Raw genomic sequence first — 26,631 nt, forward strand, 5'->3', positions numbered from 1 at the left:
ATTACTTTTTTTTTTACATTGAAAATATTATTTTTTATTTTGTCCATATTATGGTTCCCATAAAAATGCAGTAACAGTGGAAGATCTGTAAGTAGTAATCTTTCACAGACAAAAAAAATTCACAGGAACAATATGACCACTCAGCAAAATGAATGCCCACTACCTACCACAATGAATTAGGAGCTTATCATGAAATTCATATAGTTCTTCTCGAATCTCCACTGGACAAGGACAATCTTCCCCCAGCTGAAAATTCAGCAGCATATTAATCTGAAATTATAACATTAAAATTAGAACTAGGATTGTACTGTATTCAGATTTTCACTTTAACTTTTGTTTCAATCCATTACAAGATTTCTTTTAAAAAAAACTGATCAACATCTGAGACAGAGGCCACTAATAATTTTCCTGTTCCTTCCATTTTCTTTTTAACTCTGTCCTGGAAGACACAGGATTATGTTTCTATTTCCTTCTATTTGGATGCCCAACATTAGAAATACTAGACAGTTTACTCAGCATTCTAGTAATTCTGTATATAGTATTCTCCAATAATACACAATGTGCCAATAAGATTCAGCAATAGAGTTTTCTAGATTCCTAAATTATTTCCACTTTTATAACTCTCAGAAATTCTGTTGAAAACTAAAAAAAAGTTTGAAAGTTAAAAACAACTTTCTTTATTCTAATTCGATACTATTACCAAATAGTAAAGAAATATTGCAAGAGATCTCCTTCTGGGCAATTTTTTTTGTGGTAGAGAGAGCTTTGTAATAGACGCTACATTTTAAGATTATTGGAAGTCTTGCCCTTTTCTCTCTTTCTATACTTCCTGCTAGAACAGATGAAGGATCTTCATATACCTGCTCTTGAGGAGGGGAACGAAATTCCTTTGTCTTCCGGGCAGTCAGCGCAGCAGACATATTCAAGGCTTGCATCAGTTCATTATACCTGTATTTCTGATTATACTGTAACTTTAAGACAAAGGTATCTGCAAACGACACAATAGCTTCCACTCTGTGTTTCAGCTCACAGTCACAGAAGTAATTGAGCAGCTCGCACATCTAATATGAAAGAATAAATGAATTATACTGGTGAAATTATATATATATATATAATTATACACACACACAAACACCACACACACACACACACACGTGATGAAAGGGAAGCAGTATGCTCCCACCCATATTGAGGTAGACCAGGTGCTTAGACCGAAAAACACTTTTTATATATATATACTGTTTTCCCCAAAAATAACACTCTGTCTTATACTTTTTGAACCCGAAATAAGCACTTGGCCTTATTTTCAGGGAGGTCTTATTATTTTGAGGCACCTGGTGCAAGACGGGACTCTTCTTGCTGTCTTACCTTATTTCCAGCTCTGTCTCCCTAACCTTAACCAGAGGAAATGGCGGAGACTCGCTGTTCATGTGGTTTAATATTTCCAGGGAGGGCTTATTTTAGCGCATACACTCAAAAGCTCAATGGGCTTATTATCCAAGGAGGTCTTATTTTAGGGGAAACAGTATATATATATATATATATATATATATATATATATATATATATATATATATATATATATATATATATATATATATATATATATATGTAGATCTTTGGTTATTCGGGTTTTCTCCCGCGTAAAATTGGAAGTGTCTTGGCGATGTTTCGACGAAGTCTTATTCGTCATCTTCAGGCTTCAGCTTCGTGCTTCTGGGAGCAATGTGTGACTGCAGCTGTTTCTTCCTTTTAAACTGCTAGTGGGGGTTTGAACTGATTGGGTGGGAGCTTGGCTGTGCTCTGATTGGATGGGGTTTTTTTGGTGCTCTGATTGGCTGGGGGGGTGTCCTTTTTGGGTGGGGGCTTGACTTTTGACTTTAAAAAGACCAGAACTATCGCCAAAACTGAACACTTTAACAACAGAATAATCAGAGAAGCCATCGAGATAGAAAAACGCCCACACAGCATGAACAAACGAGATGATACCTCCCGCCTACCAGCCATTTGGAAACCTGCCCTTATTGACAAACGTGTCCCTAACAAGAGGAATGACACCAGACCCACACTCACGAGGTCCACACAGGATGTCACCACCACACATCCACCCAGAAAGCAGATCCAAACCCACACTGATCATGAAGCACGACCAAGGACCAGAAGCCAGACCGCAGCTGCAACATTAACCATTTCAAACCCCTCCAATCCATACATGCAGCAGACTGACACCCACTATGAAGATGTAGCACGACCACGAACACGAAGCCAAACAACAGCTATGCAGCTCACCAGCTCAAATCCCCCTGCAGCTCAGACTAACCTGAGCACAACCAAGCCCCCACCCAAAAAGGACACACACCCCAGCCAATCAGAGCACCAAAAAACTCCCATCCAATCAGAGCACAGCCAAGCTCCCACCCAATCAGTTCAAACCCCCACTAGCAGTTAAAAAGGAAGAAACAGCTGCAGTCACACATTGCTCCCAGAAGCACGAAGCTGAAGCCTGAAGATGACGAATGAGACTTCGTCGAAACGTCGCCAAGACACTTCCAATTTTACACGGGAGAAAACCCGAACAACCAAAGACCTATATATATATATTCACAACTTCTGCAGGCAAGTCGTTCCACTTATTAATTGTTTTAACTGTCAGGAAATTTCTCCTTAGTTCTAAGTTGCTTCTTTCTTTGATCAGTTTCCACCCATTGCTTCTTGTTCTACCCTCAGGTGCTTTGGAGAACAGCCTGACTCCCTCTTCTTTGTGGCAACCCCTGAGATATTGGAACACAGCTATCATGTCTTCCCTAGTCCTTCTTTTTATTAAACTAGACATATCCAGTTCCTGCAACTGTTCTTCATATGTTTTAGCCTCTAGTCCCCTAATCATCTTTGTTGCTCTTCTCTGCACTCTTTCTAGAGTCTCAACATCTTTTTTACATCATGACGACCAAAACTGGATGCAATATTCCAAGTGTGGCCTTACCAAGGCATTATAAAGTATTTTATTTATTTATTTATTTATTTAATTAAACTTTTATACCGCCCTTCTCCCGAAGGACTCAGGGCAGTGTACAGCCTACATTAAAACAATTAATATACATACTAAAATAACAATTAAAAGACTTATTCGATAAAGGCCAAATTAAAACCGTCCAATTGACCATATAAAATACCCAATAAAATTAAAATTAAAAAATTTAAAATTTAAAATTTAAAATTTAAAAATCAGGCCAGTCCCGCTTGGATAAATAAATAAGTTTTCAGTTCCCAGCGAAAGGTCCGAAGGTCGGGCAATTGACGTAAGCCGGGGGGAAGTTCGTTCCAGAGAGTAAGTGCTCCCACAGAGAAGGCCCTTCCCCTGGGGGCCGCCAGCCGACACTGCTTGGCGGACGGCACCCTGAGAAGACCCTCTCTGTGAGAGCGCACGGGTCGGTGGGAGGCATGTGGTAACAGCAGGTGGTCCCGTAAGTACCCGGGCCCTAAGCCATGGAGCGCTTTGAAGGTGGTAACCAAAACCTTGAAGCGTACCCGGAAGACCACAGGTAGCCAGTGCAGACTGCGCAGGAGTGGTGTTACTCGGGAGCAACGTGGTGCACCCTCAATCACCCGCGCAGCTGCATTCTGGACTAGCTGAAGTCTCCGAGTGCACTTCAGGGGTAGCCCCATGTAGAGAGCATTGCAATAATCCAGACGAGAAGTGACGAGAGCATGAGTGACCGTGCATAAGGCATCCCGGTCAAGAAAGGGGCGCAACTGGCGGACCAGGCGAACCTGGTAAAAAGCTCTCCTGGAGATGGCCGCCAAGTGAACTTCAAACGACAGCCATCCATCCAGGAGAACGCCCAAGTTGCGCACCCTTTCCGTTGGGGCCAGTGACTCGCCCCCAACAGCCAGCCGCAGTTGCAGCTGACTGTACTGGGATGCCGGCATCCACAGCCACTCCGTCTTGGATGGATTGAGTCTGAGTCTGTTTCTCCCCATCCAGACCCGTACGGCCTCCAGGCAACGGGACAGCACTTCGACAGCTTCGCTGGGATGGCCCAGGGTGGAAAAGTACAGCTGAGTATCATCAGCGTACAGGTGATAACTCACCCCAAAGCCACTGATGACCTTGCCCAACGGCTTCATGTAGATGTTGAACAGGAGAGGCAAGAGAATCGACCCCTGAGGCACCCCACAAGTGAGGCGCCTTGCGGCCGATCTCTGCCCCCCTGTCAACACCGTCTGCGACTGGTCGGAGAGGTAGGAGGAGAACCACCGATAAACGGTGCCTCCCACTCCCAACCCCTCCAACCGGCGCAGCAGGATACCATGGTCGATGGTATCAAAAGCCGATGAGAGATCTAACAGGACCAGGGCAGAGGAGCAACCCCTATCCCTGGCCCTCCAGAGGTCATCCACCAACGCGACCAAAGCTGTCTCCGTACTATACCCGGACCGGAAGCCGGACTGGAACGGGTCTAGATAGACAGCTTCCTCCAGGTACTGGGGGAACTGCCACTCCACCACACTCTCTACACCTTCGCCACAAAGCGAAGGTTGGAGACTGGACGGTAGTTACCCAAAATAGCTGGGTCCAGGGAAGGCTTCTTGAGGAGGGGTCTCACCACCGCCTCTTTCAAGGTGGCGGGAAAGATCCCCTCCATCAAAGAAGCATTTATAATTCCCCGGAGCCAGCCTCGTGTCACCTCCTGAGTGGCCAGCACCAGCCAGGAGGGGCACGGGTCCAGTAAACATGTAGTGGCATGCAGCCTCCCAGCAACCTGTCCACGTCCTCGAGAGCCACAGAATCAAACTCATCCCAAACAACATCAACAAGACGCGCCTCAGTCATCTCATCTGGATCATCGCAATCTTGGTCCAAGCTATCCCGGAGCTGAGCGATTTTATCGTATAGATAACCGCTAAACTCCTCGGCAAGTAGCACTAACACTTCACGTGATCTTGATTCTATCCCTCTGTTTATGCAGCCCAGAACTGTGTTGGCTTTTTTAGCAGCTGCTGCACACTGCTGGCTCATATCTAAATGGTTATCCACTAGGACTCCAAGATCCCTCTCACAGGTACTACTATTGAGCAAGGTACCACATATCCGGTACCTGTGCATTTTGGGGTTTTTGTCTAAATGTAGAACCTTACTTTTTTCACTGTTGAATTTCATTTTGTTAGATAGTGCCCAATGTTCAAGTCTGTCAAGATCTTTCTGTAACTTGAGCCTATCTTCTGGAGTGTTGGCTATTCCTGCCAACTTGGTGTCATCTGCAAATTTGATGAGTTCCCCATCTATCCCCTCGTCCAAGTCATTGATGAAGATGTTGAAGAGTACTGGGCCTAAAACAGAGCCTTGGGGTACTCCACTGCATACTTCCCTCCATGTGGATATAGTTCCGTTGAGGACTACATGTTGAGTGCGGTTGGTCAGCCAGTTACGAATCCATCTGGTGGTGGTGCTGTCTAACCCACATTTTACTACTTTATCTAGTAGTAGGTTATGATCTACTTTATCAAATGCTTTACTGAAGTCCAAGTAAATTATATCGACAGCATTCCTCTGGCCCACTAATTTTGTCAGACATGTCATATATATGTCTTGCATTTTCAGGTCTTTTCCTGTGTAAGGTTGAGAGTATATTGGCGACGTTTCGACAAGGTCTCACTCATCATCTTCAGGCTGGTGTCTTCGGCTTCATGCTTCTCGACCAAAGAGTGGTTGGAGCTGCAATCTCTCTATAAATATTGGTGGGGAGGTGGGGAGTGTTGCTGTGAGCGGGTTGGTTGGCTGTGTGGTTGCATCTTGATTGGTAGATGGAGTGGGTGTTTGTGGGGGGGGGCAGGGATTTTTGCTACCAGTTTTCCGAACTACCTGCCCCCATCGCTACCAGATTGCACGATCCGGTCTGAACTGGGAACATTTCACCCCTGGAAAAGACCCGAAAATACCAAGACCTACATACCTACACCCGTGAAAACCTACGAATATATATATATATTCGTATATGTATATGTATATGTATATGTATATGTATATGTATATGTATATGTATGTATATGTATATGTATATGTATATGTATATGTATATGTATATGTATATACATACATACATATATACATACATACACTGTATTTATGTATATGTGTGTGTGTGTGTGTGTGTGTGTGTGTGTATGTATATATACACACACACACACACACACACACACATACATATATACATACATGTAGGACTTGGCGTATTCGGGTCTTTTCCCGTGTAAGGTTGAAAGTGTCTAGGCGACGTTTCAACGAGATCCCATTCATCATCTTCAGGCTGGTGCTTTCGGCTTCGTGCTTGTGCGAGCAAAGCATGGTCGGAGCTGCTATCAATCTGTAAATACTGGTGGGGAGGTGTGGAATGCTGGCTTTGTTGCTGTAAGCGGGTTAGTTGGCTGTGTTCTTACGTCTTAATTGGTTGATGGAGTTGATGTTTGCAGATTGGTCAGCTGTTTCGTAGCATCCTGTGTGGGTATGGTCCTAGCTGTGTGCCCATTAGTCTTAACGACTGTGTAATATACATATACATATATGTGTGTGTGTGTGTATGTGTATATACATACATACATACATACATACATACATACATATATACATGTCTTATGCAGTACTAAATGGGAGGGCAACACATCATTATATGTGAAAAGTCAATTTGTGAGCATTGAAAAAGGAAAGTCAGTTCAATCCAAACTGCCCTTTTACTAATATAAGGAGTTTTCCAGATGAAATAAACATTGTTATATTTCATTCAATAGCATTACTGAATCTATAAATCTACATTTTTCTAGGATGTATTAATCTGAAAATCTGGGAGTGGCCCTCTTCTCCCACATATAATCCACTGAACAAACAAGTGATGAGTACAGTGACTGACAGCCTGATAGTAGCATCTGGACCAATACTACTCTGATCCAAATTGTCCTAACTTTCTTTCTTGTTAGCTTAAAAAAAACATTTTTCTGCAATAAAATGGTGCATTCACAAATAAAGATTTTAGGATCTGGATAATACAGCACATTCAATATCTGTAGTATTTATAATAGTTTAACTTCCACTTCAGTCTACCTTTTGTAAACACAAAAATACTTGTATGTCTTTGCACACATATTTGCAAAGTCTAGTGATACCTATTTCTATTCAATCCACTATCTCATTTGTTTATTAATACACATGTATGAATTAACAAGAGTGGAGGAGAATCAGTATAAATGTTTCTACATCACCATGTTTTCCAGATCTTTATACTAATAAATGTCATAAATACATATTTGTCTCATTTATCAAGGATCCATAAAAATTTCTGGCATAATAAGATAAAATTGATTTATTCCAGGTTGTATACTGAGACTACCGAAAAATTGAGAACAGGAGGGATACTGTATGTGATGTTTCAGTAACATAATATAATTGCAGTTATATTAGGGTTATTACCTGAAGTTTAACCGACTCTGGCAATTTTGTTTGCAGCAACCCTTTTATTGGGGTCTTAGTTTCCTTAATGGCTTTTTCACCAGCCTCTACTGCTTTCTCTTCTACTTGGGTAGCATCCTCTTTCTCCGCTTGTTCCATTACTTCTTCTTTGCTCTCACCAAATACACATGGATCAATGAGAAGCAAAATCTGTTTAACATCATGATCATGAAAAACTCCCATCCTAAGCAAAGTTCCTATAAGTTTCAGAACAGGAACGAACTGGAATTCAACTTTCCCTCCAACAGGGTCTCGGATATGTGTTCCACTGCAGTAGACTGCTTCTGTCAACATGCTTATGGTCTTTGTCTTAAGAATCTCCAGTGGTATCTCTGGACTAGGCTTTTGATGATCCTCATTGGACAAAATGAAACAAGGGGTAGAGAATTTAAACTTAGGTTTCAAGCATGTGCTAAGTCCAACTCCAGGCAAGCCATGCTTCTTTGATCCATCTGGAAATAATCGGATTTTCCTGGTTTCATCTGTAACAGGAGTGATAAATTCATTGTTCATCATGAGTTTTGCTTCCTTGGAATATTCTAAATGAATGCTAATCAACAAGTCATAGAATCCAGACCTTAAAAGTCCAGGCAAATACCGATTCTCTATTGTGTAAAATATTTGGGAAACATCCACATGGCTGCAAAGAGCATGAGCTACTCTATTATTACCCAGAGCACAAACAGAACTATATAGCTTTAAAGTATGATAGTGGAACCTCATCAAATCTTCTTGTTCACATAATTCCAAAATGTCAATACACCTGAAATGATACAAAAACAAAACAAACAAAAATCAGTTCTACAGCATGTTTCCTTTTATTAAGTATACATTGTTAGACACTTTGAGAGAAAAATGTAAGGCTGAACTTTACGAGCCATGTGCAGTGGTTAAACTGCAGTGTTGCTGGCAAACTTTGCCCACAGTCTGGAGTTCGATCCTGATGGGCCCAGTTTATTAAGGACAAAACGCTGACTCTTGTTAACTGCTTAGAGAGTGCTGTAAAACACTATGAAGCTGTATATAAATCTAAGTGCTATTGCTATTACTATCATTCATGCCTTAATGCAGTCAATCAAATAAAAAATATGTAACAATTGATGAAATAAGTGTTCATGCCACTTCTAACTCTTTTAAATTATAAGTAACAAAAACTTATATTTTCAAAGAATATAATATCATTTGGATTTCTAATCAAGCAGCACTTTCAATTCTAAATTTTGAAAGAAGTTGATAAGTACTGCATATCTGACATTGTAGTTGTGGGTTTTTTTCTTTTGTTTGTTTTCAGTGTATTCATTTCATAAAAATGATTGTCTATGTAGTTGAAAGCAATAGTGAGTTAGCATCTCAAACAGTAGTTAAGGCATCTGCTTCATAGTAATAGTAATAGCGTAGCAATAGCGTTTAGGCTTGTATAGATTTACAGGACCTAAAATTCTATATCTTTCCCTCCAGCTTTATTTGGCCAATGTTATTTAAAAAAAAATAAACTAATTTCTGAATCAAGGGTTCAATGAAAGTTTCAAACAAGTGTGTGTATTTTTAGAGATTTTTTTTGGTTTGGATTTATTATAAGCTAAATGGAAAGGAACAAAATACTGCAAGAATTGTGATCGAAAATCCTTTGGTATAACTATGAATATAATGAATTGGGTGTTCATATAAATTTTGTACATAAATAAAAAAAACAAATAAAATGAAATGGCTAAATAAATAAATAAATCTAGCAGGCTTGATAAATCAGTTTGTGAATTGACTATTAAAATGTATGTGTGAAAAAGTTTTAGGACTAGTAGTAGCAGTAATAGTGATAGACCATCAGCCGAACATGTACAAACATTATTATGCAACAGTATGACAGCAAAGTTGTCACGTGTATAATGAGATGGACAACTTTTCTGTTGAAATTGAGAGAAGGATGAGGATTAGCAGACTGAAATCAAAAGAAGATGCAGGATGAAAATTAGGAAAAATTCCTGGTGATGAGATCCACTTAGAATTCCTCCCATATTGAAAGTTTTCAAATAAAAAGCAAATGGCAATCTCTGAAAATGGTTTAGAGCAGGGGTCTCCAACCTTGGTCCCTTTAAGACTTGTGGACTTCAACTCCCAGAGTCCCTCAGCCAGCAAAGCTGGCTGAGGAACTCTGGGAGTTGAAGTCCACAAGCCTTAAAGGGACCAAGGTTGGAGACCCCTGGTTTAGAGAATACCTGAGCTGAACAGTAGGACTTGTTGACTTATAACTTCCATCTTGTACATTCTATTTTTAAAAATATATACCTGTTTTCTTCTGGAATATGAAGGGCCATCATTTGCAGTGGTTCCAGGCATTGCACTAGCCATCCATGACGGTCACTGACACGATCAGTCTCTACTTTCAGGAAACTGTTTGGCATTCTGCTCCAGACAACTGGTGTGAGTGTTTGAACATCCAGCCGAGGAGGACACTGAGGAATGGGATTTCTCTCTTCACTTTTAAAGATTGCAGCTGACAAAGGCATGGTGTTCTAGAAAATCATACATGGAAATTTAAATTTTTTGAATTGAACCTTTAGAATAATCCTCTGTATGAATAATGTATTATATGTGTGTATCAAATGAATGTAGATAACCAGTTCCATTAATTTTATTCTCAGGAGGTGTGTCAGAAAGAAGAAATTTATCTATACTGTTCCTTTTTCTTCATCCTTATTTGCCAATACTCTTAAGCAAATACGAAAGGAATGAAACAATGGTTCACATACATTTAAAAGGCACCATAATGGTACAAAGCTTAGCAAAGCCAACTTGGGTTAATGTAGCAATTTAATATGAAACATCATATAATGTAGATGGAGTTTACCCCATAGATCAGTGATGTCTAACCTTTTCGGCACTAAGTGCCGAAACTGGACTGTGCACATGTGCACCAGAGCACCAGAACCTGGAAGAGAGCAGCTGGCCGGTGCGCATGCATGCAATGGAACCCAGAAAAGCAGCTGGCAACGGCACATGTGCGCACAGAGAGGGCTCTGTGTGTCACCTCTGACATGCGTGCCATAGGTTCGCCATCACAGCCATAGATCTATGGAAGGATATCTTGTCAAATAGCACCATACTGCTATGGTGGTGCAGTGGTTAGAAAGTAGTATTGCAGGTTAATTCTGCTGACTGCCAGCAGTTCAATTCTCATCCTTCCGAGGTCAGTAAAATAAGGACCCAGATTGTTGGGGCCAATATGCTGACTCTGAAACTGCTTAGAGAGGGTGGTAAAGCACTGTTAAGTGGTATATACATAAGTCTAACTGCTATTTAGTGGTGGGTTGCTACTGGTTCACCCCGGGTCAGGAGAATCAGTAGCGATGACAGGCTCTTCCCACCCGCCCAGATGTCTCTGTGCATGCAAGCAAACCAGTAGCAAACAAAATTGAAACCCACTACTGCTGTTATTGCTATACCGTCCTAAGTTTATTTTCCTAACTAAATATAAAACAATTGGATTCACATTCCTTAAATGTGAGAAAACCATTACCGTACTCTTGTAATAACAGCTCAAGTGCACTGTAAATAAACAGAAAATTTAAAAGTGCTACAGTTTACCAAAATATTGTCTTGACCCCTGCTGTCCCGCAACTCTATATTGTTTGGGAAACTGATAATAGAAGCAGAGATTATTCCTAAGTTTAAATATTTGCCTATGATTATTCTTGAATCACTTCGCTTAACAATGATTAAATTGTTATTTTTATGTAATACTCTGCTGATATGTTGACTAGTTAAAACAGCTTGCCTGTTTGAATTTACTTAAGAGTCACAACATCTATTGATTGTAATTTGATTAAAAAATACCTTTAATTTACCCAGTTCAAACTGTACCAGGTTTGTGCTCGTAGGCTGTAAAAAAACAGCTGGAAATAGTTTTGTGTTTGGCTCAACCTGAAAAATAGAGTTCAAATGCAATATAAGCCTATTAGCAGCACATGTGAAAAACTGTAATGATATATTTATAAAATCATTTCAACAGAAGAATACTTAAGTCAATAAGTAAATATTCATACAAAAGGATGCAATCCTGAAATAGTACAAAATGTGATAGATTTGATAGGTTTATATTGATAGCAGTAGTGTTCCCAGCACAGTGCACTGACAATGAAACCATGACATGTGATGCCATCATGCAAATAAGTAAAATAAGCATGGTGCCAGCTATTCAGAACATTAAAAAATACAGCCTCCAGCGGTCAGAAAATTAAATGAGCATAGGAGATCGCGAAAAGTTTTGCTACAGGTCATATCCCGAGACCAGAGTGAAGACTGATTTACATGACTCCAGAAAACCAGTATAATGCAGGAATGGATTAGAATAAAATCTGTTGTAAAAATATATCCATATATATGCCTTTTACTTTGCATTTTATGTATAATCCCTCTGCAATAAGACAGTGAATTATTTATGGACGGGAATATAATAAATGAAGAAAAAACATTGCCCCTAAAATGTGAAAAAACATATTTTAAGAGAAATTGAAAATATATCAGTGCAAATGTCCTCCATTCTGCTAATGGTTATAAAATAATGCCTAGTTTATAATAATCACTTTTCAAATCCTATTTTGGGATGATAGCCAAGTTGCTCTGTTTCTCTAGAGTATGCACTAATATTCATAAATCATGGAGAGATTCTATTTGGTTGTGTGCTTAAGCTTATGATATAATAGTTATAATATTTCTATTAAAACCGTGTCCCTAGGTAAGAAAAAAAACACTTATGTGCACATGAGACTGATACGTGTACGTAACACAAATAGGTTATGATTTGATATTCATAATTTGGTTCTTAGACATTTCTGAATGCAGATCCTGTATATAAATATAATTGTCCCACCTACTTTATCTAACTGCAAAATGAAAAGAGATATTATATTGCAAAATAAATTAAGAAGTGGATCAGGTTTTGTGGGGATTGAAACATCATTCCCAATTGAACAAACATGAATATTTATTAAGCCAAATTTGTTCAATTCATACATTCTTTAAAAAAAGCAAACACTTATTTTTAATTTTGAATTATAGCAATTTTAAATTATAAAAAATAATTCTCTATTGCGGAGGGGAGGAGAGGGGAGGGGAGGAGAGGAGAGGACAGGAGAGGAGCATGGGACTGAAGGGAAAATTGTGTGATGAAACAAAAACAGTGAAACTTTCATAGTATGTCAATCATAGAGGAAAGTGTGTATCACCATCTTCTAGTTAAGGTATCTACCGCTCAAGGCTGCTAATGGGTGGGGGAGGGTTCTTATATTTTCCCCTTTATCTAAATATGGCAAGCAAGATAAAATTGTCAGTAGAATAAATATGTAGTTGATTAGCTCAGCCAGAAAGAATATTTTCCAAATGAACAGTCATGGAGTCAAATATTTCAGTATCATCTGAGTATAAATCCTGAAACGGAAAGAACTGGAGAGTACAAATTCCAGAATCTAGACCAAAGTTTTAGAAAATACACATTAATTCTGGGCAGAAAAAGTAAAATTAGAAATTGTACCAAATAAACTAAAATGAACCTAAAAGAAAATAACAATCTCTGAAATTAAATCCTGAGTGGTTTCTTAGATATGTGCAAATAAGCTGATGCTATAAATAAGCTGCTGATGTTCCATGTCATTAGACACAAAGCTCATAGATAATGAATGTAATCAATCTGATTTTACCGTCACACATCTTGATTAAAGTCTTTGTGTTTAAGGGGATTGGGCAAAAAAATAATAGAATACTGTAGTCCACTTAGAAAAAAGGTATGTGCCTTAAATACCGGGATAGCTCAGGCTGTTAGAAGCCTGTTATTAGAACACAGCAGCCTGCAATTACTGCAGGTTCAAGCCTGGCCCAAGGTTGACTCAGCCTTCCATCCTTTATAAGGTAGGTAAAATGAGGACCCAGATTGTTGGGGGGGCAATAAGTTGACTTGTAAATATACAAATAGAATGAGACTATTGCCTTATACACTGTAAGCCGCCCTGAGTCTTCGGAGAAGGGCGGGATATAAATGTAAATTTAAAAAAAAATGTCTTACTGAAATACCACCTTGATAAACCATTGTTACACAGTCAAAGGCAAAGGTGCATGAAGACAAATATTTGCTACTGTTGAAAACTTTAAGCTGAAAATCTTCAAAATTAAGTGTACTTGATGTTCTGAAGAGCCATATACAGAGAGGTGACACCACTTGAACATGCAAGAAAATCTTGTCCTAGATAAAATCAATTACCACACCTATAAATTTGTCATATGGCAATGAGCTCTGGGAGAATTTATCCTGGCTGACACATAAACCTAATTTATAAAGAAAAGAATAGGTGTAGAAGATACAGGAATGAATCTTAGAATCAATATTTAAAGCTTTAATGCATGGAGCCAGAAAAAGACAGCCACTATTTACTTTTATCTAATTTGTGAAGGCTATGTGCATTAGCAGAATCAAAATAAAAAGTTAGTATTGAGATTAGTTACATATAATGGAACCCCCCTTCCCAAAATAAAAAAACCCAAACAGCGTGATGATGTAGAAATAACCATTACATAATAATAATCAAAGTGAAGCAGGGTAGGAATGTTGCTATGGTGACTGTCTAAAACTTCATTAGACAAGTGTATCCTCAAATGGCAGAAACTAAGAATTGAATGGATTCGGTCACATTTTACAGAACTGTAAAATATCAAGAATGCCAAAGGTTGAAATATTGTACTGTATTATGAGGAATATTCCTTTTCCAAAATGTTCATTACTTTGGTATCGGTCATTGAACACACTAAAAATAATTGATTCAATCTCAAATGATACGTTGCCAGAATCTGAGAGAAAGTGTTAAACCAAGCACTGTAATAAGGTGCAACTATAGGAGACAAGGCATGATTTAAGTCAAAGGAACCACTTGGAGATATCAGCAGCTTGTGTCTCCCCCCATTCCCCGCCAAAAGATATTACTGATTCCTTGGAGAACACTGGGGGAGGGTGGAAGGGTTTAGATGACGATTTTGTTTGAGGTCTAAGGATAGAGATTAGTTTGAGATGTATACTACTGAATTATCTGAGGAAATATAGGTGAAAAATGCTCAAAATATTGCTTCTGTGCTGCTTAAAAAATAGGTTTTTTGCCTCTAGGTAAATGCAGTGGAATGTGGATCATAGTCACATCAAAAACTTTTAGGATATTCCAGACATCTGACAGTAATAGAAATATAATGAACAGTATTATAAGCAGAAACAAAATTATATGTGTAATGGCAGAGGCCACAAATACTACTACTATTAATAATAATAATTGCTGTACACCTAGGAACAATGTAGGAAAAAGACTCTGAGTAATAATTCAAAACTGCTAACAGTTATTCTTAAAAAATGATTACAATTTTGCTATGTGCTTTGTTATGGAATTGTGTAATGAATGCAATATTTTAATGTTTCATCCAAACACCATATCTTCCACCACCCAAAATATTCAAATGGATTGTCTTCATAGAAATTGTGTAATAGTTGCTTTATCGTTTGAAGTTTCATATCAGGTTTATTTTCTGTTCAACACGTATCTCCCCAAATATAACTTCATCCTCAGTTTTAATCTTCCACCTTACTGAAGTAGAAGAGAATGTCACAGGCAGAATCATTATATTTTCACGAGAAATGACAGCCTTTTTCTCAGAGGAAATTGCAACAAAAATTGGTTAGACTTTAAGTATAGGGTTGATATACACAGCAGCCTGTTTTGACTAGCACAGTGATGAATTTTAATCCTCAGGTAGACCTATATTTAGATTTAGTTTAATTTTTTTTAAGTGAAGGCTTATTTGTGATCCACTGTTATTATCAACAACAGTTGTAAATTAATTATCAAATATTAATTATTGGACGGATTACTAAAACAGGATACAGCAATAATGCATTTTCAACATTCAATCTGTAATATTCTGCTCCCCAACTAAACACATTAAATAATACCTTTACATCATAACTTTGGCTGCAGACAATTACATTCTCCACAACCAGTATCAATTCATTAGTACAGGAATGTAAGATAGAATTTGCTATACAGAATATATGAAGAAACTCCAATACAATTTCAAATGATTAACCAGCAGATTTGAGGGAGCCCTGGATTATTTTCTTCTAGTATTGCAATAAACCTTCTCATAAAATTAAAATGGTGCAGTCAAAATTCATCACATCAATCCATCAGAATAGAGCTGGAAGGGACCTTCGAGGTCTTCAAATCCAATCTCCTGCTCAGGCAGGAGACCCTATAGCATAATTGAGACTGTACTATCTACTCGATATAAACATAATCTTACATTTTCATAAAACATTAATTTATATTATTAAAACATGAAAAATGGAATTTTGATACCTGATAGAAAGTTCCCAGTTCTTTTCCATTGGCTGTGAATGACAACATCCCAGTAGCTAATTCAACAAGGCATCCAATTTCTAGATCAACATTACCACGATTTGATCTTTGAGAATTAACAAATGATTCTCCTCCCCAAACCAGATAGCAATTACTACGTTTTACACTGAAAGAAAGCAACCAGGAAACAATTGAATATTAGTATTACCCAAAGATTTATTTAAATATATATTTTATGTGGAATACCTACTGTATTCTATGGAAAGAGAAAAAGAAGAAATAAGTTATAGAAATTAGATAAAAAATAAATAAAATAAAATAAAATAAAAGTTTGTATTTGCTGGAACTGAAACTGCAGATATTCCACAAGGAGGCTCTATAGCTTTCATAAACCATCTGGTAATTATCACCAATGTTCAGAAATAAGTTCACTGAACATAAGGCATTAGACATCTATAACAATTAAGGATTAATTAAAATCCAGTTTATTATGTATTTCAAGGATCAGCCAAAAGCTCCATTCAAATGTTTATTTTCAGATAACTAGTACAAAGCAATTTTTTAAAGGTTTTTTCCCCACTGTTAATTTATAAAAATGCTATTCCATAACTAAGTTATAACTGAAATTAAAGTCAAAGTGACTTTAAAGAGTTGGTTAAATTATCAAAATATGGATTGCTATAGTTTATACCATATAGTTTAAATTGTTGTTCTTGATAAAGTAATTGCTAAGTACTGTTATTGATACAGAGCATACATTATGATTCAAATATTATTTCAATATAATTGTTTTTGTGATGGGAAGGAAGGAAGGCAATTTATAAGGCCAAACCTTTCATGGACTCTTCCTCTTTCATCTCCCAAAGTAACTGTTACTGTGCAACTCTTATTTAGGTCAAAATGTTCACTGTAAAAGTGGTAGTCAGGAGTTACCCAACCAATCCAGACTGAAGATGGGTCTTGACCAGCAAAGATCTTCACTGAGTAGTAATACTGGAATGACAAATATAAATATTAATACAATACTTAGATAAATTTTTCTTAATGGAAAATGTATTCCATACTAAATAGAGAGAATCATATACTTCATTGATAGAATCAGCATGAGTGGCTTGTATAGAAAAATATTTTGCTTATCAATGGATAGTTACTCAAAGCAGGATAGAACTCTACTAATACATCGTTTTCAATTTTACTGAAATTGCTAATCACTCATTATAAAACCCACTAACTATATACCAGCAATGGCAAACCTTTTTGTTATTGCGTGCCAAAAGCGGGGGGAGCACAGGGGATGGGTCACGCGCATGCCCACACCCATCATTCTATGTGCCCTGCCCCCATCCATGTGTACGTGACACCCTCTGCGCTCCCCCTCACTTTTGGCCCGGTGGGCCCGGTAGGCCCATTTTTGGCTCTCACCAAGCTTCAGAGCCTTTCTAGGAGCCAGGGGGCAAAAATGGCCTTCCCCATCCCCCCAGAGGCCCTCCATAGGCCGAAAATGGCCCATTTGCCAACTTTCAGTGGGACCGGAAGGCCTATTTTTTTGCTCTCCTCTCTCTCCAGAGCCTTTCTAGGAGCCTTAGAAGGACCAAAATGGCCTCCCCCACCTTGAAGTCCTCCGGAGGCCAGAAACAGTCAATTTGCCAACTTTCTGTGGGACCAGAAGTTGGCAAACAGACCATTTTTGGCCTCTAGAGGGCCTCGGGGGGGGAGGCTGTTTCCCCCCCCCAGGCTCCTAAAAAGGCTCTGGAGCATGAGGAGAGCAAAAAACGGGCCTTCCTCACCCCCACCAGGCTCTTCGGAGGTAGGAACCAGCCTGTTTCCCTATTGCAGGTAGGCCCAGAAGGCCCAAAAATCAACTGGCCAGCACATGCATGCGCGCCAGAGCTGAGCTTCTCTGCCCACCAATATGGCTATGCGTGCCACCTGTGGCACGTGTGCCATAGCTTCGCCATCACGGCTATATACCATATTTTTTGATGTATAAGATGCACTCCCCCCAAAAAAGTAGGTGGAAATGTCTGTGAGTCTTATACAGCGAATGTTGCTGAAGCCCTGCCTGCCAGCCTCCATCCTTTGGCCTCTGCCTCCCAACAATTTGCAGCAAACAGCCTGGTCAGCTTCAGCACAGCCTGATTTAGCATGAGCAGCTGAATGGCGGTTGGATCTGCCTCCTGGAATACCGCCTATCAGTTGTTCCAGGCTGCGGGGATTGCCACCGCCTATCACCGCCATCACTACCCATCACTGCTGTCACCTATTGCTGCCTCTGTGTGTCCCATTTTTGGCCTCTGCACATCCTGTTTTTTGCCTCCATGCATCCCATTTTCACCCCATTCCAGGTGGCGGGCATTCCTGCCGCCTAGAATGTGTCAAAAATGGGATGCACGGAGGCCAAAAACAGGACGTGCAGCGGCCAAAATTGGACACACAGAGGCGGCAATAGGTAACAGCAGCGATGGGTGGCCATTGTGGCAATGGGCGGTGGAGATTTCCGCAGCCTGGAACAGCTGATAGGAGGTATTCCGGGAGGCAGATCCAACCACCAATCCGCTACTTGTGCTAAATCAGGCTGTGCTGAAGCTGACCAGGCTACATACAGATACATACACACACACACGTACATACATATATAGGAATCAGAGTCTACCATATGGTTGAACATAACTGCATTAACTTCTCAGAACTGGTTGCAATTAAGTTAAAGTATGTTCTAATTTTGGGCAAATTCTAAGCCTATTCTATTCAAACTAAGATAACTAGTCCATTAAAAAAAAAGCCTAAATACTTACTGTTGTGGCATGAATAGGTATTTCCTGGTTTTGTTTTCTGTAATAAGATTATCAATATAATAGAGAGTTAAATGACTGTATAAAACACTAAAATAGAACTGAAAATATTTTTAACCTGTATGCTAAATGGAATAAAATGTATTAAAACATAAAAGTAATGCATGATTTCTGTCACTTCAAAAAAAAATTCAGGCAGTCTCAGAATACACTTCTATAACTGTTTTAATAAAAAATAATATATATGCTTAGGAGAAGGATTACCTATAGCATAGGGAAAAGAATATAACATCTGAAACAAGATCTTCAGTGACAAACCATGTCTAGAATACATTTGTTTCCTGACTCTTTGTATTTCTGATTACTATAAATCATTAGCTGCAAAATCAATAAGCCTTCTGTTTTGGAATAAAGTTTTGAACATTGCCATAGAATGATACAAGCTAAGAGGAAATAATTCCCTAACTAAAAAAGGAGACAGAATTAAAAACATAGGTTTCAGTTAAAGGACTGAAAATATATCTAACCTTTTGTAGAAGCCCTCAAATTCCAAACCATGACTATAGATAAAAGATGAATGAAATTCAATTGGCATGCTCAAGCGACAGTACATCATGCCTGCATTACTATTCTGTGTTCCAAATGTCTTATGAGTAACTTTTAAACGTGGTGGATTGTCAATGTTTCCATCAATTCTTGTAACCTGAAATTATCAGAAATCTGTTTTTACAAGCATTTATTTAAAAAAAAAACACTAACAGCCCATGATAAGACTTACTAAATTATCTCCTATGTTATATTTTCAATATAAATTCTTAATGACACAAAGGAGAGATAGGTAATGTTAATTACCTTAGTAATGATCTAAGCGTAGTACACAAAATTATCCACTATAATGTCCTATTTGTCAATGACTACTTCAGCTTCAACCACAATACATGAGCACACAATAGATATAAACTTAAGGTAAACTGCACCAAACTTGATTGCAGGAAATATGACTTCAGCAACAGAGTGGTCAATGCCTGGAATGCACTACCTGACTCTGTGGTTTCTTCCCCAAACCCCCAAAACTTTAACCTTAGACTATCTACTGTTGACCTCACCCATTCCTAAAAGGTCTGTAAGGGGCAAGCATAAGTGCACCCACATGCTACCGTCCATGTCCTAATGTCCCCCTTTATTCATATCCATTTTATGCATTAATAATACCTGGGTTATGCCTATATCTGTTATCAAATACATGCTTGACAAAATAAATAAATTAAATAAAATGTAGAGGTGAGCTCATCAACATCCTGCTAATATTTTTCCATAGGCTCTCTGTTCCATTTAATTTTAATTTGTTTATTATTTAAAAATATGTTTTCATATTCTCGTAAGGAAATTGAAAATTTCTACTGAATAAAGTACAAATGTCAGTATCATCTCCATTTTAAGCCCCTCTGAATCTTGGAAATAAAGCATGGTGGTGACTGTACACCCTACCTAGTGGTGGGTTTCAAATTTTTTTACTGTGGGTGTGGCTTGGTGGGCATGGCATGGCTTGGTGGGCATGGTTTGGTGGTCATGGCAGAGGAAGGATACTGTAAAATCCCCATTTCCTCCCAATCAGCTGGGACTTGGGAGGCAGAGGCAGAGAATAGATGGGGGTGGGGCCAGTCAGAATTTTTACTAACGGTTCTCCAAACTACTCAAAATATCCGCTACCGGTTCTCCAGAACTGGTCAGAACCTGCTAAAACCCACCTCTGCCCCTATCCAAGGAAAAAAGACAAAGATAAAAGAGTAAGCTTCTGGAATCAGGAGGGCACAAGTAACAGCTTTACTGATTTACTTTCTTGTTACAGTTTGTGACTGGTTACAAACCCCTATGATTATCAGTTTTGAATATTTGCATAAGATGTCCTCAACATTCAAAATGTATACCTCAGGCCTATTAATTATGGATTATACTTAATGGTGTTATGGCTGTTCTTATTATTTCGTATTACCTCAATATGAGGATGCCCTTTTGGCACATTGACAAAGGTTGGTAAGCGTTTGCTAAACCACATAGCGACTTCTCTGTTCATGTTGACAGCAAAAGGCTCAAAACCTTCCTGAAGCCCACACATTGTATAGTATTTGAAAGTGCTGGCATCCCTTCCAAAATTCATTCGGCCAATCTGAGACAAACCCAGTGAGCATATAGGAACAAAACCTGAAACAACAAAAGATTAGTGGAGTTAGATTTAGATTTACATCACATTTAGATTTGTTTAAACTATTCATATTTTGAGAATTTTTAAAAAATATTTAAAAAATGACTAAAGTAAAAGTATTTTGTCAAAATAGTGAGAACTTTACTATTTAGAGAACTTTAATATTGAAATATTATAATCAAGTGTCATATAAACAGGTCTTTCTTTCTTTCTTTCTTTCCTTCCTTCCTTCCTTCCTTCCTTCCTTCCTTCCTTCCTTCCTTCCTTCCTTCCTTCTCTCCCGCCTGCCAAACAATCAGCAGAAAAGTATCTAGTTAAAACATAAAGAAGTGGCTGTTCCTGAACTACATATAAATTGTCTTATAAAACATTTCTTGCAGTCTAATAACAAAACTCTGCCTGAAGGCTTCCATAACAAGCAATAAGATGTTAAAATCACTAACAAGAATATTAGATAGGCTTAAATTGGATGTCTGTAAAGCAGAGAGAGCTAATGGGGACCTGATCATATTAGATCTACAGCAATTAATATAAAATAACAAGAATCTAAACATGTCCAGTGCGGATTTTAGGCAAACAGTAATAGAAGAGAATATTCAAGAATTATGGTATTTGGGTTTTGTTATTCTTTCATTTTTTGAGGGGAAATAGTTAAAATATAATGACTACTAAAAAGTAGGTGGTCTATAAGAAGGAGCAGTTAAACAGTTTAATGGCATGATTAATAGAGTTGGGTAGTGCTATAGATTCACAAATGAATGGTGCACTGGATTGTGCAAAGGCATGAATCTGTCAAAATTCATTAAATTAATAGTACCACCTCCCAGAAGTATATGACTACTCTGAAAACCCTTATGATGAACATACCTTTAGTTAAGAAAAGAAAGGCTGATGGAAAATCTGCCCTTGTATGGAAATATTTATGCACTTTTTCTATGAATGCCCACATGGAGAATTCTAAGTAAGTATCACTACACTGAATGGTGTATAGATGTGAGAGTTGGACAACAAGAAGGGTTGATTGAAGAAGAATTGATGCTTTGAACCATGATTCTGGCATAAATTATTGCATATTTTGCCAGAGCAACCAACAGAGAGTTGCTGAATTGTATAAAACCAAACACATCATTAGAAGCCAAAATCACAAGACTACATCTCATTTACTTTGCCCATCTCATGCATGCATTGGAGAAGTCAGTGATGGTTAGTGGAACAAGAAGAGGCAAGCAAAGAACATGTTGGCTTGATAACATCAAAACAGATACAAAGATGAACATCCAAGAACTGAAAGAAGTGTGTTTGATAGGAAAGCAAGGAAAAGGTACTTGTCTATAAAGTTGCCAAGAGTCAGACACAATTGAATGGTTAAAACAACAAATCACTACATGCAATTTCACCATTGTGTTGGTGAAATGTGGGCAACAGTATGTTGGCTTGAAAGATATTTTCTAGATTTGGGGTACCTAGTTTATGCATGCCAGATAAATAAAGTTAAAAATGGTCATATAGTGGCTTTTAATGATGAATAGTAAACATGATATTGTAATACAATGTTTAAAAATCCTCTTAAGAGGAAGGTCTTGAAACATCTAATATCTAATATTAGATCTAATATTATATCCAGACAAATATCGTCACCTATAGGTGTCTAGTTTCAAAGTTTTTTAAAAAAAGGAAAGGGTACCTTTCACAGAATTTCTAAAAAGTCATATAAAATTCTCAATTGATCAAAGTTACATGGATATAGGACAATATCTATGGGTACATCGGGGTAGTGAACAAGGCATATAATATGGAAAACTACAACTTGGAATGCAGTGAAGTGAAGGTGAATGAAATGGCTAAATATAACAGTATTTATGACTTAATGTGTTATAGCTTTTCTATCCAATCTTGGAAGGAAAAAAAAATAAGAAAATGACAATCGTCTCTAGCATGCTGTGAATGGATCATATGAAGAGAGATAAACAAGCTATTAGGAGAAACAAGCTATTAGGAGATTTCACTCTCTCTTCTAATAGGATTTTATGTCTGCATATGTATCTCCATGTGTTTAATTATACACGTAACATGCATACTGATTAATACTCTTATAATTAATACAAATATACATATCATTAATAGCAAATATATCCAGTCTGATTTTTTTTACAATAAAATGACTCCAACAATTTTACAGTCTTATGACAATATCTACTGAGCAGTTCATTAGGACAAACAGTAAATTAGATAACATAATTTAAATGGAATTTATTACAATTCATTAACATACTTGACTAAATGTTTCTATTCAAACATGAATTCTACTGAGGCCAGAAAGCTTTATAGCCAAGGAACTTTGTCTGAGGTTGCTAGATTAAAAATACTGAAATGCATATTGAAGTCTATGCTACTTAGAAGCATGTCCTATTGCAGAAAGTATTAATTGTATTCAGTAGCTTCTCTTCTTGAATAGAAGGAGTCTCCAGTGGATGAAGACACTTTTCTTCAGAATAAATGTTTTTTTTCTCTCATTTTAATTAGTGCTGTATTTCCATGATTATGTACAACTGTCAGAATAAGTATCTATGGAGATTTTCAGAACGTCAGAATAAACCAATAAAATAAAATTGCAGAATAAGCCAATAAAAGTAACAGACTTACCACAAAATTTTAAAAATGCCAAATAGTAACTAACATATTAAAATGTCATGAGTTCAATGACAGCAGAAAATTCTACAACAGCTAACTAAAATGCTATCATTGTTGGAATCTTTATTATTCTTAATTAGTGATTGTATATATACCTTATTATATTGTGCTGTATTATACTACCCGAGGCTGTTAAACTCCCAGCCTACGGGCCAGATGCATCACGCACTGGCCATGCCCATGCCGTTTAGCAAAAGGGGAAAAAGTCCCGATACATCACATGATGCTGCGTGACAATGTGAGTTTGACACCCCTGTACTACACATTCCTTTACTAACTCCTATTAGACAATTGAGCGATAAAGCTTTGATATATTCTAAAGGTCAGCAATGAGCTTACCGTTATCTATTTCAAAATCAGCAAAAGCAAGTTCTGAACCTTTATTGGTTATAAGTAATTCTCCATTGAGTGTAAATATAATAGACTTGTCCTCCAGATTGATCATACAGCCTACTACATCTCCTACTTGCCAGTTTCGTCCAAAGAATCCACTCCCCTGATACCAACGTTGCCCCTGAAAAGTAAAATGGTTTACATAATAAATATATTCCACAAAAACTTGTACACTAAATAGGTTATGTTTTCAGATATCATATAAGATTCATCATTGGTTTTTGTGCAACAAAATAGTACCATTTCCCATCAAACTTAATGTGGCCTTTTTATTTATTTATTTATTTGTCACAACAGTATACATAAGCATAAGCATGAAACAATCATACAACATATAAGCGTATATATATGAAAGGAAACAATAGGACAGGAACGGTAGGCACGTTTGTGCTCTTATGCACGCCCCTTACAGTCCTCTTAGGAATGGGGTGAGGTCAATAGTAGACAGTTTTTGGTTAAAGCTTTTATTTTATTTTTATTTTTTTTAATTTTATTTTTGCTTTTATTTACTGAAAACAAATCCAGAAAAGAAAACAATGTGCAATATGAAAGAAAGAAAGAAAGAAAGAAAGAAAGAAAGAAAGAAAGAAAGAAAGAAAGAAAGAAAGAAAACTAAAAACCAACAGAATATATATATATATATTCACATATATGCATTCACATTCTGTAGGAAGATTTCAGTGAATGGTAACCATATTCCATTGTCAGATTGGACATAAATTGTTAATGGCATCAACTTTGAAAATTACCAAGTATACTTATGATACTTATGATTTAAATGTGTTCATCACAGTATGATGAATAGAATATATAAATAAGACAGCAAATTGTCTTCCAAGATTTTAGTAGAATTAACTTCAATTGACTTTTTACAGGAAGAAATACTGGATCTATTTTCTGCTGCACTTGATCTTATCCTTGTAAGTCTTCACCCCTATTAATCAGCAGATTATTTACATATTTATCATAATCAACCATTTTTCCTGGAAATCAGCCTAGCTGTAATTAACCTAAACCTCCTTCACATCAATCTCTAATGAAACATTTTGGAAAATAAGTCCATTTCCGCAATATAGTGATGAAAATTCCAGCCCCAATTGCTGTCGTTGCCTGATGACTATTTGAATTATGTCAGTAAGTGAAAACCTATTTGTATTTAACTACTTTTTCATAATAGCCCCTCCCATCTCCCCCTTCCTATCTATTGATTCTTTGGGTTTCTGAGGGTTCTTGTCAGTACTGGTTGGGAACATTACTTGGAACCATGACAAGCAATTTAATTGTTATAAATTGTATTATAGATTAAATTATGGTTAAGTACTTTATTTACATTAGCAATTGTCGGCCTACAAGGTAAACCAGCCTAAAAAAACCCCCAATGTCATACAGATCTACATCTACTTTTACTATAACAGAATCTTGCTTGCCTGAATATGCCTCCCCCCTCCCTAATTTTACATTAATGTAAACTGAAGAGGCCTGTGAGGAATTTTCTCAAAATAGTTTCTTGGAACGAGATAAACCTGTGCTTGCCTTATAGTTTCCTTGTTAGTAGCTCTTCCTCCTGTCCTTCAATCCTTCTCTATGTCTACTACAGAAACTAACCCATCATGCTTTCTTATTGGTTGATTCTGGTAGAATTTAGCTTTTACACAAACCTACACAGAATTTACACAAACATTTGTACATAAAGAATACTGGCAAGACTTCATGACATCATCAACTCATACTCCATCAATGAGCTGGGAATAATGGAGATTGAACAGGAAAAGGAGAACAACTGTAGAGATTTTTACAATTACTTTTACAAGGGAAAGGCAACCTAAATTCTTTTTCTTGCAACAGTGAATAGGGAAAGTGGGGGTAGGTAACTCTTATTTTGTACTGAATTATGGTATTTGCATGGCTTGTCCATCTATGAGAGGGCACTTTAACTCAAAACAAATTTTGCCTACTGGAGGTTAAAGCTTTATGTGCTTCATCCCACAATAGACTGGATTTATTATGAATGCGTAATTGTGCCCATGATCTAAAAATCTATGAACTGACCTCTGCTGTATAAACCCAGCCAATTATAATTAAACATACTAACTTTGGAGCCTTCAAATACAAATGCTTGGTCATCAGCTCCTAGTTCTATGTCAGGTTGGCAGCCTGGCCTTGCCCATCCAACACGCATATCCCCTCCAGTTACAGCTTCAAATTCAAAATACCACTTTCCAGTCTGAACTGCATAAGATTTCTCCACTCTGAAGAAACGTATCTTATCAATGCTCACTTTTTCCACTGTTTGATCAGCTGTGAAAAATACAATGCAAAAAGTTATTATAACTGAACATATCAGAAAGGGCACTTGGGGGGGGAGTGCTCCCCCAAAAAAGATGGAAGCTGCAACATTGTGATTAAACTCTTATCTTGACATTTTTGAACCCCAGTCGAAATGCTCTTACACACCAGGTTTTTATACTCAGAAAAAAAATGTTGAAGCAGCCAGAGAATAATTACTTACTTATATTGTAAGAAATTATATTTGGTATGGTAATTATATAAACATATATGATACAGAAGCAAGAATGGATGCATTGTAGAAATTAAAATTCAGAGTGAGGGTGTTTTAATATTCAAGTACATCTGCTCCTCTGAGAAGAGCAACATTTTTCAGAAAAG

The 26,631-nt window shown here is 37.5% G+C and overlaps 1 protein-coding gene across 1 annotated transcript in view; it reads right to left on the minus strand.

Moving 5' to 3' along the window:
- Window positions 1–26,631, minus strand: part of RYR3 (ryanodine receptor 3) — a 343,388-nt gene that overhangs the window by 168,280 nt on the left and 148,477 nt on the right. The window contains exons 26-37 of the mRNA XM_058162131.1: window positions 26,057–26,262; window positions 23,911–24,085; window positions 20,671–20,879; window positions 19,205–19,380; window positions 18,681–18,717; window positions 16,718–16,878; window positions 15,886–16,051; window positions 11,333–11,419; window positions 9,785–10,011; window positions 7,463–8,264; window positions 861–1,061; window positions 168–270 (exon numbers count right to left, since the gene is read on the minus strand). Of these exons, the coding sequence (XP_058018114.1) occupies window positions 168–270; window positions 861–1,061; window positions 7,463–8,264; window positions 9,785–10,011; window positions 11,333–11,419; window positions 15,886–16,051; window positions 16,718–16,878; window positions 18,681–18,717; window positions 19,205–19,380; window positions 20,671–20,879; window positions 23,911–24,085; window positions 26,057–26,262 (2,550 nt within the window). The remainder of the gene's footprint in view (window positions 1–167; window positions 271–860; window positions 1,062–7,462; window positions 8,265–9,784; window positions 10,012–11,332; window positions 11,420–15,885; window positions 16,052–16,717; window positions 16,879–18,680; window positions 18,718–19,204; window positions 19,381–20,670; window positions 20,880–23,910; window positions 24,086–26,056; window positions 26,263–26,631) is intronic.

Source organism: Ahaetulla prasina, chromosome 1 (assembly GCF_028640845.1).
Source record: "Ahaetulla prasina isolate Xishuangbanna chromosome 1, ASM2864084v1, whole genome shotgun sequence".
Taxonomy (NCBI): domain Eukaryota; kingdom Metazoa; phylum Chordata; class Lepidosauria; order Squamata; family Colubridae; genus Ahaetulla; species Ahaetulla prasina.